Source organism: Trichosurus vulpecula, chromosome 2, assembly GCF_011100635.1.
Source record: "Trichosurus vulpecula isolate mTriVul1 chromosome 2, mTriVul1.pri, whole genome shotgun sequence".
NCBI classification, from domain to species: domain Eukaryota; kingdom Metazoa; phylum Chordata; class Mammalia; order Diprotodontia; family Phalangeridae; genus Trichosurus; species Trichosurus vulpecula.
This window is the reverse complement of record NC_050574.1, coordinates 177,940,986-177,954,518: the sequence shown is the minus strand read 5'-3', so window position 1 is coordinate 177,954,518 and position 13,533 is coordinate 177,940,986. Positions and strand designations below refer to the sequence as shown.

At 43.5% G+C, this 13,533-nt stretch overlaps 1 protein-coding gene across 2 annotated transcripts; it reads right to left on the bottom strand.

The window, feature by feature from the left end:
* Positions 1-2,938: 2,938 nt before the first annotated feature.
* C2HXorf65 (chromosome 2 CXorf65 homolog) lies at positions 2,939-12,937 on the bottom strand. Of its 2 annotated transcripts, none has more exons than XM_036743303.1 (5): positions 12,510-12,937; positions 10,149-10,235; positions 8,958-9,074; positions 8,486-8,560; positions 2,939-4,694 (listed from the first exon to the last, which is right to left on the bottom strand). In XM_036743303.1, exons 1-5 carry the CDS (start codon positions 12,532-12,534, stop codon positions 4,639-4,641), a joined length of 360 nt encoding a protein of 119 aa, XP_036599198.1. In that variant the 5' UTR covers positions 12,535-12,937; the 3' UTR covers positions 2,939-4,638. The 2 variants fall into 2 exon arrangements, with proteins under 2 accessions (XP_036599198.1, XP_036599199.1); XM_036743304.1 differs by having other exon boundaries at positions 2,940-3,526; positions 12,510-12,928.
* Positions 12,938-13,533: the final 596 nt, after the last annotated feature.

The window sequence follows — 13,533 nt, the reverse complement described above, 5'->3', positions numbered from 1 at the left end:
GTAAGGGAAGTAGAATCGGTGCCTTTTATTTCTCCTTCTGGCCTAGTGAATGTTTGCTCACTATTTGTCTCCAAATTATTGTCATTCTGTAGATGGAAAGCTGTGGCCTACAGAGGGTATAAGATGATAATAACAACAGCTGCCATTTATGTAGTGCTCTAAGGTTCATAAAATGCTTTACAAATATCATCTCATTTGATCCTCACAAAGACTCTGTGAGGTGAGTACTGTCATTATCCATATTTACAGATAAGGAAATTGATACACAGAGTGATTAAGTGACTTGTCCAGACTCACACAGCTAGCAAGTATGTGAGGCAGGTTTCAAACTCAGGTCTTCTTGACTCTAAGTCAGCACTCTACCCACAGTGCCATCTAGTTGCCTCTAAGTCAGATTCAAACTGAGTGAAATACTGGATCAGTTCAGTTTCTGTTTATAACCTATTCTATTAATTTGAATTTGTTCCAGTTTAGTCTTTTTTAAAAAAAATTTCACCATTCATTCGTTTGCTCGTTCACTTATTTATGCATGCATGCATTCATTCATTCATTTGTCATTTATTTTTAAAATATAGGATTCTAAGATTCAGAGGGAGCCTCCATCTCTGCAAAAAGCAGTTATCTAACTGGATGTGGCACTGTCCACCTATAATCCCAATGGAAGTAGATTGAGGCAGTGAATTTCTTCATCTTAGGAATTCTGAGCTGCAGCAGGCTAAGCCAATTTGGTCTCTATACTGTCTGGCCCCAATATAGTGAGCCCCAGGGAGTTGGGGGAGGCTCACCAGGATGCCTAAGGAGGCGCAAAGAGGCCCAGGTCAGGAACAAAGCAGATCAAAACTTCTGTGCTGATCAGCGTGCAGATCAGGCCCATGAATGGCCATTGTACTTCCAGTTTGGGATTGATAGGGAGGTCTAGTCTTAAATTGAAAACAAAAGGCCAATTCTGAGATTGCTTTTGGAAAGGTCAGAAATCACCAAAGTGGGCTGTATACATGCTCCATGGTATCATTAGATATGTGATTCATTAAGTGAGACCACAAAGGCCCTTGCCTTGCTCTGAGTTTTTTCCTCAGATGATCCTCAGTTCCTCAGGCCCTGTACAGCCTTCAAACAGTTCTCTATAGTTATTCCGCTTCCTGCTTCCCCCCATCCACCAGCCCTACCCCCAACATGCCCTTTTGGTGCTGCTTCTGAATATCCTACCATGTTACTTTCTTTTGCTCCTCCATGCTGGGCAACGTCCAGGAAGCTTGGCAGGAGTGACTTTAGTCCAGTTTGGGTGAGCTGAGTCACCTTTTCTTTTGTTCTTGGTGGCCCATCCCTGAAGAACTTTCTTGGGATTCTACAGTAACTCCTTACCTCACACACTTACTCCATTAACTTTGTTTCTAGGTGACTGAACCAAACATACCTATTTTAGGTAATGGATAAGGGAGGCTCTAGTATTTCAACACGATCCCCTATCCCTTGAGTCAACCTATCATGGTCCATGCCCTCCCTAGATACTATCCTTTTCATTATTTATCACCCTTTTCAATCATATCATGAAGTAGGAGGCCTTTTCTTCCTCCTTTTTGTGGGTAACAAGGACTTTCATATAGCTACCCTGTGTACTTTCAGTGCTACCAAATAGGTTATCTATTATTTGAAAACATTCAAAACCCATCATCTTAGGGCATTGCATGAAGCTTCAAGAAGATGTAAAGTGTGAGCCAGCAAAGACTCTTTAGTGGTTTCCTACACTGTTTACACCAGCCCCCTGCCAATCCCTTCCTTGTCTCTGTGGAATGCCTTAGCTAAGTGTCAAACATTTCCTTTTCTTCTTGGTAGGGGTTCTCCTCTCCCTCTGCCCTGGAAATGATTCCATATTGATCCCCCATACTGGTTGGCTGGCAGCCTGTCCCATGAGATCAGCCCCTACCACCATTCCCATTGACTGCTGAGGAGTATGTGTATACTGGGAAGTTCTAGCCTGGGGCTGGTTGACATCATTCTTTCTCATCATCCATCTCTTACCACGAGGGCTTCAAAATGCGCTGTAACTCCTGGTTATTGACGATGGGTTTAGTAACTATTTTCCAGTGACTCTACATTCCCCCACCCCTTTCCTTTCCAGCTGTCTCTTTGAATAGTTGGGAGTGTTTCTGGCAGTTCACCCAGTACAGCTGCACTGTCTGCCTTACTCAATTACAATTTCCCAAGGACTTCACAGTATGACATAAAGTCCTCTCATTGATTTCCTTGGCACAGTTAGTAGGCACCCTTCCCCCCAAACCAAAAGTCATTGGTAAGAGTCTCTACCACTGAGCACCAGTTCTCAGATGCTTGTGCAGAATAGAAATACGTCAATTTCTTAATGTGTTACAGTGCTTCAGAAACTCAGTCCAGTTGACCACTGGGTAAAGTTCATAATAATCTGCTTGGCATTCAAAGCCCACTACAGATGGATGTATTACTACCTTTCGCCCCATACTTCTCTATGTCTTCTACACTCTAGCCCAGCTTTATTACTTTCTGTCCCTTGAAAACACCCCTTCGATTTCCCACTTCCATGTCTGTGCTCAAGCTCTCTCTCTCATCAGTACCTTCCCTCTCCACCCTTTAAGGCTTCATTTACATGCTCTTTCTTCTATGAAGCCTTCCCAGATATTCCCATTGGTGACCACCTTGGCCTTCTCATCTCACACAGCACACTATTTTGTAACTCTCTAAGACGCTTAACACATAATGCTACGTAATAAAATTGTCTGTCTCTGTATTGTCATCCTATTAGACTGAGCTCCTCAAGAGGAAATTCTGTGTTTTATCTAATCTCTGAATTCTTTCCTGTGCCTAGCATAGCTTTGCATGCAGCAATCTTCTTCCAAATTAGCCATACATAAATCATATAGTCCAATATCCTTGTATAGATGAGGAAACTGGGGCCCAGAGAGATCCGATAGATTGAGTATATGTTTATTGAAATGGGATACAATTCAATGTTCATTTTGGAGGGGGCAGGGGCTATGCCATCTGTGTCATCATTATCTATTTAAGATGGGAGATGGAAACATCTGTAAAGAGCCTTCACTGTGCTGTTGCCTCCTCCAGTAAATAATGCAATGGATTGGCCAAGCTTGTCCCTTGCAAGCATGCACTGTATGCTCTAATGATGTAATCACCATGAGGGAGAGGCTGGGGACTCTGCTTCTGGAAAGGCAAGATGGCCTGGAATGGAAGCACTGTGCTCCTCAATTCAGAAAGAGAACAACTAGTGTTTCCAATCAGCTTATCGTTTGAAGAATCTTCTGATTCACTTTGGATCCAGAAAGGAGAATACATTCAAAAGGCACTATTGAGCCATGGAGTTTCCTTTTTCTTTCCTGGCTGTGCTCTGGTGAGGGGGGCAAAGGCTGCTGCTCTAAGTCTTCCAGTGGAGAGAAAGGCCTTGGGGCTTTTTATCCCTACCCACGCTTCTATGTAGTCTGTGAGCACGAGGCCTGCCTCTGTTGCTTGCCTTTCTGTTGTGTTTATGCTTTTTTGCCTTGAGGGGAAAGAATATTGGCGATGGAACAAATTAGCCTGCAACCTTGTAAACTTTGGAAGATCGGGAGAGTGAACTGATAGAGATCCAGGAGATAGAGTCCAGGCCCGAATTATAATCTAATAGCATCGCCCTGAGGAGTGATGACTGACATCCAAGCCAAGCAGTGGATATACCCTGCGGCCAAAGATGTTGGACCAGAGAGGCAGAGCAGCAATTCTGGCCATTGGCTGTGCTGAATTCACAAGTGAACTTGATGGGGACGAGTTCTGTGTAGAAACTGCTTTAAATTTGAGACCACTCTTCCCAGGAACTGAGATGGCGTAAGGGAGAATGTTCCTCCACATGATGGAAAGAGAAGCTTTTATTTCTGTCGTTACTATATTTTTTCAGTTAATATCCCTTTGTGATAGCCAATTGCTATCAATTGGTTTGGTAATACTGGGGTAGTAATCACTGGTAGTTGATATAGAGAAGAAAACACTCTAATGAGAGCTCAGGCAGATAGCATTTGAAAGACTCTCCCAAGCCCTCAGGGGTACTGCTGTAACCCCAGCTATGCTCTGGGAACCCAATCAGCTAGAGCATGTGTAGGTTGAGAGAGTAAGTCCAGTCTCCCTACAGTAATAATGCTATTTTCAGTGTGATAAAGCTCTTTATTAGCTTCCACCTTGTAGAGGCAATAGGACCGCTCAGCTCTCGGGGAGTGGCTGGCTGGGCAGCTGAATTAGTTCACGCCTTGACAGCACTCCATGATAAAGTGTTACCTAACTGTTAAGTACTATTATTGTTAAAGACTTTGGGAAGGAAGGAATGTGGGCTAGGCACCATGCTGTACCAAAACACCGGCTCCAAAGGACTTCCTGTTGACTGTGCTCTCTCTTCACCCACTGTACAGACTGAGGAGATGGCAGGGCAGCTTGGGAGTCTCCAAACAAGGAAACTCCAACGTATTTCACCCCAGGCTCTTCCTATATTGGTCAAATGAAGTGCCCTTTTTGCAAGTGTTAACAGAGTTTATAGTGGTTCTTACTGGGGCTCCTCAAGTTACTTTGAGGGAAACAAAACCAGAGATCTGAGGGCAGGACAAGGACCAAGAACGGGTAGTTCAGTCAGAGACTCTGAAAACTATCTGGTTGTTCTTTTATGCTGGTTTCCTGCTGAGGAACTTGTGAATGCAGTACATACTCAGTAATTATTTCCCAGTTGTTGCTTTTAATCAATTGGCCACATCAGCAGTAGGCCAGGAGCTTCTGGGGATGCAGAGAAATCTAAGACACCTCTTGGCTCTTAAGGAGCTCACCAGCCAGTCGGTGTGTAAGACACAGTTAAGAAAAGATAAAATAGCTGTGATTTGTTTTTTTAAGGTTGTTTCTGTCAAGGGGAGTTAAGTTCTTTCTCTTCTTGCCCTTTCCCACTAGGATGATGGCTATTTGAGGACAGAGACCAACTCTTCTCACTAGAGCATGTAGTTAAATGCTTGAAATAAAATTATAGGCTTAGATAATCATAGGCTTATAGATTTAGAACTGGAAGGGACCATCATCAAGTCTAGCCCATTTGACAGATGAGGAAACTGAGTCACAGAGAGGTTATGTGACTAGCTGTGGACACAGCTATTAAGTGTCTGAAGCAGGATTCGAACCCAGGTCTTAGCCATCATGCCCTTGCTAAACCATAATCTCTGCCTATTTGTGCAAGGGTTCACATGTATATAGAGCTTTAGAATTTGCAAAGTGCTTTACATATATTATATAATTTTAATCCTGGGAGGTAGGTGCTATTATTTTTTTCCATTTTACAGATGAGGAACCTGAGATTCAGAGAGGTTAAATGACTCCTCTAGGGTCCCATTGCTAGCAAGTATCAAAGGTAGGATTTGAACTCAGATCTTCTTGACTCCAAATCCAGTGTCCTATCCACTATTGAGGGGCTGGACTAGATGTCATCTGGGGTCCTTTTGAACTCCTGCTATTTGATCCTTTGAGCCTAGGAATGTCCCACTCCTCTTCTCAGGAGCCATCCCGTTCTCCGTAACCCAGGCCAAGAATACGCTTCCCTCGGCCAAGACAAAAACAGTCAGGAGCTGACCAGGGGGGTTCATTTCTCCATCTATTCCCATACATACACATGTCTTTTCTGTGTTTGGAGCCATTAAAAAGAAGAAGAGAGTTCCAGGCCCCCAGAGCTGGCATGGCCAGGAATACTAATTTGACTGCTGTTATCAGTGTGCCCACGGGAAAACCCAGCTACCTGTTTGAGTTTGTGCCTCAGCTTCTGCCTTTGTAAAGTGAAGATAATAATAGCCTCCTTATCACACAGGCCAGTTGTTAATCACTCACAGATACTAAAACAGATCAGGGATCTCCCCGATTTCATCGTTTCCTTTACTGATGCAAGTTGCAACCCCACCATGCCTGCCTACCCTGTGCTACTTCTATCTCTGTCATCCCCTAAGTCTCCCCCATAGGGCCCACCTAGTGTGCCAGAGGCCCTTCTCCCAACCTCCTGAAATTGAGACAATGCTTGTGTAATGTTCTGGTGGTCCACCTACCATCCCTTACCTTGCCTGTGACCAGCCTGTTTTCTCCTCATCTCCTGTATTTCCCTGATGACATCTTTTACTAACATTCTTCTTCAAAGATCCTCACTGGTTGTATAACAATAATAATAGTCGCCAGAATTTTATAGTGCTTTAAGGTTAACAAAGTGCTTTACAAATATTGCCCTCAGTTTGTCCTCACAACAACACTGGGAGGTAGGTACTATGATTATCCTCATTTTACAAGTAAAGACATTGAGGCAGACAAAAGTTAAATGACTTGTTTGTTTAGGGTCACACAGTTAGGCAGTGTCTGAGGTAGGTTTTGAATTTAGGCCTTTCTGATTCCAGGTCCAGCTGTCTGTCTTTTGTGTTACTTCCATTATCCTCTGTGTATCTTTTTCTTTCTCTTCCTTCCTTCCTTCCTTCCTTCCTTCCTTCCTTCCTTCCTTCCTTCCTTCCTTCCTTCCTTCCTTCCTTCCCTTTCCTTCCTTCCTTCCTTTCTTCCTTCTTTTAAAAAGAATTGGTTAACATTATACATAATTTCAGACACATGGTATCTTTGATGACTAACTTTGATAGACTTGGCTCTTCTCAGCAATGCAAGGTTCTAAGACAGGTCCAGAAGACTCATGATGGAAAAAACGATTCCCATCCAGAAAAAGAATTATGGACTCTGAATGCAGATTGAAGCAAACTATTTCCTCTCTTTGTTTTTGTTTTTGCTTCTGTTTTGTTTCTTCTTTCTGGTGGTTCATTCCATTGGTTATAGTTCTTCTTTACAACTTGACTATTGTGAAAATGTTTAGTGTACAGGTATATGTGGAGCCCATATCGGATTGCATGCTGTCTTGGGTAGGGAAGCGAGAGGGGGAGAAATCTGAAACTCAAAAACTTGAGGAACTGAATGTTGTAAACTAAAACTATAAATTAATTAATTAAAAATAAAAAGGAATTGTTTATTGATATCTTTTGTTATTACATCATCTATGTTTTCCCAAATCTGGCCTCAGACACTAATTAGTTGCGTGACCCTGGGCAAATCACTTAACCCTGTTTACCTCAGTTTCCTCATCTATAAAATGAGTTGGAGAAGAGAATGGCAAACCACTCTAGTATTTCTGCCACGAAAACACCTAATGGTGTCATGAAGAGTCAGACATGATTGAAAGAACAGAACAGCAGCACTTCCCAATCTTCCTCCCAGAGATATCCCTTATGAAGAAACAACCTGATTTCTTTTCACATCTTTGTTCCCATTAGTGCCATTTTGAGCTCACTTATAAGCACATCAAGGATAATGATTTTAAAGCCCAAGTCTAATAGCTCTACTATCCTTGATGGTGAAAACATTAAAAAATTAATCTCTGCAGATCTTTTTCATGTTCCTTCTCTTTCTTGACCTGCTATTTTCCTCCTTAGATGTACTTAGGATGATTTCGCTTAGTTGGCACTTTTGTAGAGCTTTCTTTAAACTGGTTTTTGCTATCTACCGACTTTCTTTGCTATACCAGCTGATACATCTTACATTCATCCATCATCCTTTTGGCAAGATTTTACCAGTGAGTTTCTATGCTAAGCCAGTGTTACCTTTGGCCTGAGTGTTTGCTGAGTAAGGTGCTTTCTGGACATTTTGGTCTTGTTGTTGATTTATATCGATTAAACTTCTATACGAAATTACTATAATCATTTCCCATTTTATCAATGTCAATTACTTGTTTAAATAGCTCAAGATAGTTGCTTAAAATGTATGACATAGCTATTTCTTACTGTTATTTTTTTCTTTTATATTTTTTTCCCTTTTTAACTAATACTGACTTTTGCTCTGACAAATTAGTGGTCTGACTTGACACAGACAGCTGATTCAAGGATAGCTCCTATGTAAATAATAAGTCTTTATCTTTAGACATAAGCATTTTCACTTTCCTAATGTTGTTTTGATGCTTTCCATATTCAGAGCCTACCAATTATTTTCTTGAAGAAAATGTTCACAATATAGAGGTTTGTGGCTTCTGTATAACTTACAAGTCATCAGTCTCTCTTATTATTTCTTCCTGAACCATAGACCAAACCTGAACCTGCGCCAAGCCTGGGCCAAGAGATCAGCACCTGCCTTCCAGGCTTGTTGTGAGGTTTAAATGAGATAATATCTATGAAGCATAACTTTAGAAAGCCTTAAAGAGCTATATAAATGCCAGCTATTATTATGAGGCATCAGAATAGGACTTTGTACAGATATTGTGCATCAGATGAGTTAATATCTGTAAAATGCTTTGTAAACCACCAAGTGCTATACAAATGCCTGGGGAAATAAGTGTGTGTGTTTGTGCATGTACAAGATTTCTTCTCCCCGCACTTAGCACTAATCCTTTCTGCCACAGGACACTTCTGAGGTATTGCTCAGAGGATCCACTTACCTAGCAATTTAGAGTCAATAACTTCATCATCTTTTAATAGTGCCACAAAGACCGGTTCCAGTGATCCTTCAGGTTCTGTTGGGGCAAAGAAGATTCATTCATTTATTCCTTCCTTCACTTGCTTATTAATCAACCTTTCCCTAGGATGCAGCCGCAGATGGGAGGGCCAAGCCCAGTGGGGTGACACATCCTGGAAAACCTGCGTCGTCCCAGTCAGGTACCCAAGCCTAAGAGATGTCTGTAAAGTGTGGCAACTTCCTGGAAAAGACCTATGAGCATTCCTTCCTATGGGAAATAGGAGAAGTTAGAGCCACACAGATTTAGGTTAATTGATGTGTGGTCCTGTCTAAAGGCCAAGGAGTGGAATTTCAGCTCAAGCTCTCCGCTAGTCTCCAGGCTCTAAGACAACCTCTTCCCATACCAATCCTTCACACCACTGCTGGAATGGGCCTCATACTGGGATAATACATACGTTTTACAGTGAAAGGGATATAGGTTTCTCGTGGCTTCAGCAGTTCAGATGCATAGAGCTGGCGGTACTGGAGAAGGTTTTTCAGCTGACCATTCTCGTCTGCCAGTTCAATCATCCCTACGGCCCAACAGAAGAGTCAGAGTTGATATCACAGATGACATTATAGAGTGAGAAGCTGGTTAATGGGTGGCTGCAGATTTTATAAGTAGCCTTATAGATGGGGGCAATGTTCCTCCAAGGCCACCTATGCTTTAAGAGTAATTCCAAAATACGCATAGGCCCTGCCTGTGTTTACCGGGAGATCCTCTTCTAGGACAGCTCCCCTCTGAGTTACATAGGCTTAGCCTGGTACAAGCCTGGGATAAGAGATCAAGAAATGAGGGTCTCTCTCTGTCCTTGGGTCTGTTCTGTCTCCAAATCCGGGTCTATACCATTTCTCTGGATTTGGGTCCGTGTCATTTCTCTTGTTGCTTAGGCCTGCAGTGTCTCTTCTTATGCTTGAGTCATCATTGTGCCTGGACCAGGGTAATATTGCTGTATACTTTCTACCTTTTATGTAAAATAAAGATTAATAATAATAATGACTGTTTGCCTTTATATAAGGACTTTTAAGGTTTTCAAAATGCTTTACATACATTATCTCCTTTCATTTTCACAATTTTACAGATGAAGAAACTAGTGTCTGAAGCAGGATTTGAATCCAGATCTTCCCAACTTCAAATTCAGTGCTCTATCCACCGTGATACTCTGACTCTTGTAGATTAAAAAAATTGGCCTCAGAGAGGCACTGTGGGAATAGGCGAGCTACGAAAAGTATTCTGCTTTGAGCTGCCTTGGACCACTTCCTAAAGAGGAGTCTCCTTCAACCTGGTGAATGCCAAGAAGAAACAGGTGCATACCAAGCACCCCCTGCCCTTTCCCCAGTTTTCCTCTGGTGTGGCTTGTTGCTCCTCCCATTGGAGCATGGAGGAACCTCCCCACTCAGTCCAGTTAGGATGCTTATAAGAAGGGTGGTGGGCAGGGGTTGATTGGCTTAAATTTCTGTCAAATCCTGAAATGGGAAGGTACCTAAAGAAATCATCTCCGTCCCGGCCCCCACTATTCTCGGTCATCTCTTTGAGGCATGAAGGGTAAAAGTGGTTGGTAGGGTAGCCACCCCAGGGTGGATTCCCGAGCTCATACTCAGCTTACCTTCAGGCTCACAGCCACAGCACTGCTTGATACTGTTCAACAGCGCCTCTACTTTGCAGTGAGAGTTAAATAGGGTCTTTTCATGATCTGCAGGAAGAAGTCTGAGGTGGTGATTAAGTCCCAGTACAGGCATTACAGTGATGATGCTCTTGATCATGGGTTGAGGTCTTAGGTGGGCAGTGAGGGGGTCAGTGTTAATGTTTTAGTGGTGGGAAGTGCTCCCTGGGGAGAGGAGGAGTCTCAGAAACCTAGTTCTATGATAAACTAGAGAAAACTGGATACTGTTCTTCTAATGAGATGCTTAAGCCTGTCTCAAGACCTGGAGTTCATTTCAATGGATGTTTATTAAATGACTATTATGTGTGAGCCAACTGGCACAGTGGATAGAGCACCTGGCCTGGAGTCAGGAAGACGCATCTTCCTGAGTTCACATCCAACCTCAGACACTTACTAGCTGTGTGACCCTGGGCAATCATTTAACTCTTTTTGCCTCAGTTTCCTCATCTGTAAAATGAGCTGGAGAAGGAAATGGCAGACCATTCCAGGATCTTTGCCAAATGGGGCCATGAAGATTTGGATGTGACTGAAACGACTGAACAACACCAAATGTGTGGGGCACTGAGTTAGGCTCTGGGGGATAGATAAAGATGTTTTAAAAAGTTATTGTGATCTCAAGCAACATACATGCTACTGGGCAGGGGTGGGGGAGGTATGCAACACATACCCAAGTAAATGTAACCTATCTATGAGGTAACATGAGAAAATATGCAACAATTTAAAGAGGAAGAGAGTGCTCCTAGCTGGGACAAATCAGGAAAGGACTCATGTAGGGAGTGGCCCTTGAACAAGAGATTCTAAGATGCAGAGGCAAACAGGGAGAGAGCTCTCTACACATAAGAGAACACATGTACAAAGGAACTAGAGAAGTTGGCCTCTCCCAGAAAGGAATGGTGTGGGAGGCAGAACCTGGGCAGAGCTATCCCACTTCAAATTGTTCCTCATGGTTCTTCTATGGAAGGTACATACCTATGCAATGATGGGAAGAGTTGCTTTAGTCTGGGCTTTGTCATCAGGTTTGGCACACGGACATGGAGTAGGAGGTGAGAAATGGAGAACTGGGGGAGGGAGGTGTCATACAGGGAAGAGTGAAGAAGTCAGGTTACAGAGAGAGCAACCACACCAGCATCTCCTGAGTCATCTAGATTATCCTTGAGATTACTTTGGCTCAATCCTGGGCAAGCAGAAGGGACCATGGCCCAAGAATCATGAAACCCAGGCTCTAGGTCTTGGCTTTGCTACTAGTTGCCTGTGTGACTTTAGGAGACTTATTTTCCTTCTCTGGGCCCTGATTTGCTTCTATGTAACAGGAAGGGTTTGGACTAGAAGGTTCTAACATTCCCTGATTCCGTAACCCATGGGTCTCTGGTCACTTTTCTTTTCATATCAAATATGCTTTCCCTAATCTGAAGGATCTCCTACACTGAGGCTGAGTGTTGGAATGCTGTATCAGGGTGAATGAACCCTTTGGTAACCCTATGGGTAGTGGTTTGTTGGTGGGGGCAGGTGGGCAATGGCAGGGGTTCAAGTTGTCCAATCTCCAGTTTACAGTATTTTTCTGTGGACAGTGGAAATAGAGTTAATAAAAGGTCTGCTTAAGGACTAAAGACACAGGAACGAATGATGCATTGTGGGGAATATAACCAGCAACAAGCCTTGTCATGTAGTAGGGTCAAAACAGGATTCTTAATAACATACTAATAATAGCTGGTATTGAAATAGAGCTGTCAGGTTTGCAGAGCACTTTACCTGTTACCTCATCTGGTCCTGACAGCAACCCTTTGAGGTAGATGCTATCATATCCGTTTTACAGATGAGGAAACTGAAGTAGATAAAGGTTAAGTGAGAACTGAACTCCCGAATGAACTCTCCATTTGCTGTGCTACATAGCTGCCTAATTATCACCCTGGGTAGCCTTCTGTGGTGATGCAGTCTAAGTACCAACTCTTCCTATTGAGCATCAACCAAGCATAGGATGATTTTCCATCTGTCCTGTTCTCAAGGACTTTGTTGTTGTTGAGTTGTGTCTGACTCTACATGATTCCGTGGACTTTTGGCAAAGATACTGGAGTGGTTTGCTATTTCATTCTCCAGTGTGTCCCCATTACAGATGAGGAACCGAGGCTAACAGGGGCTAAATGACTTGCCCAGCTAGTAAGTATCTGAGGCTGGATCTGAACTCAGATCTTCCTGACTCCAGGCCCTGTACTCTATTCACTGCTCCACCTAGCTGCCCTCCTCAAGGACCTTCTGCTAGAGTAAGGAGGCTTAAGAGAGGAATAACAGAGAGGGGCTTCCACTTACCTCCATGGAGAATGGTGATAAACATTCTGATAAGTGGTTTCGGTGTGCAGGGAAGGACAAAGCTATCTCAAGATGGGCCCAATGTTAGGGTTCTGGTCAGCAATCTGCCTCCTCAAACCAAAGATGTCAGGCAGGCCTTGTACACCACTGCCTTCTTAGCGATAACCTTGGACCTTAGGACAGCGGTCTGGAAATCTGCTACGAGAATGATGCCCTTCCTTGAGTAGGAAGGTAACGATGAGGATGACTAGTGGGAGAGAAATCATACCCTAAGTGCTGGGACCATGGACAGCTGGCAATGGGAAAGCTGAAAACTCAGGCAAGGGTCCCAGAAAATGTTTGAAGAAATGGGCAGGTTCTGGAAAGAAAAAGCAGCTAAGCCGACTGCCCTGCCCCACCCCCACCCCCCTGGTCTCACTGTTGGTTTTGTTTGTCAGATTCCTTCTCCATGGAGAAGCATATGTAAACATTTCCTGAAGTCGGCAGGATTCCAGGGCCTAAGCCTGTTTTGTTGTGAGAAGCAGGGCTCCCTGACCAAAGCTGGAGGGGCTTGCCACAGCTCTGCTGCTGCGGCTGCCCACACCAACAACAGCCTGGCTGGGGGCCAAGGAGCATCACCAAGCATGCCTGAGAGATGAACAGGGGCCACCTGGGTGAGAGGAAATGACATGTTGAAAAGGGAGAACCCCAGGAATTCCAGCCTCTTTAGAGACAATTATTCTTCCACTTCCCCTTGAGGTTTCCTCTTCCTAAACTAACTCCACCCCAATTCCTTTCTCGAGGGCCAGGAACATAGATTGTTCTCAGCCCCACTCCTACCTTTCCACCAGCCCAAACACTGTCCATCCCTGGAGCTAGGTGCTCTTAGTTATATTCTCAATGGCTCTTGGGTATCTACTGAGTGTAGATTCTCCCTTGCACAGGAGAATGAAGGTCTCACATCAGAGTCATTACTTGTAGGATGTAATTTCTCCTTACAGCTTAAACATTTCGGAAAACTAAGAGACTGAATTTTCCACATGCA

Excerpts from the sequence above, each read along its gene's own strand:
- C2HXorf65 (XM_036743303.1), bottom strand. The coding sequence starts at position 12,534 with ATGTTTATCACCATTCTCCATGGAG. Across the intron at positions 10,236-12,509 it reads TATCACCATTCTCCATGGAG|ATCATGAAAAGACCCTATTT; the intron begins GTAAGTGGAAGC and ends TTCTTCCTGCAG. Across the intron at positions 9,075-10,148 it reads CTGTGGCTGTGAGCCTGAAG|GGATGATTGAACTGGCAGAC; the intron begins GTAAGCTGAGTA and ends GTTGGGCCGTAG.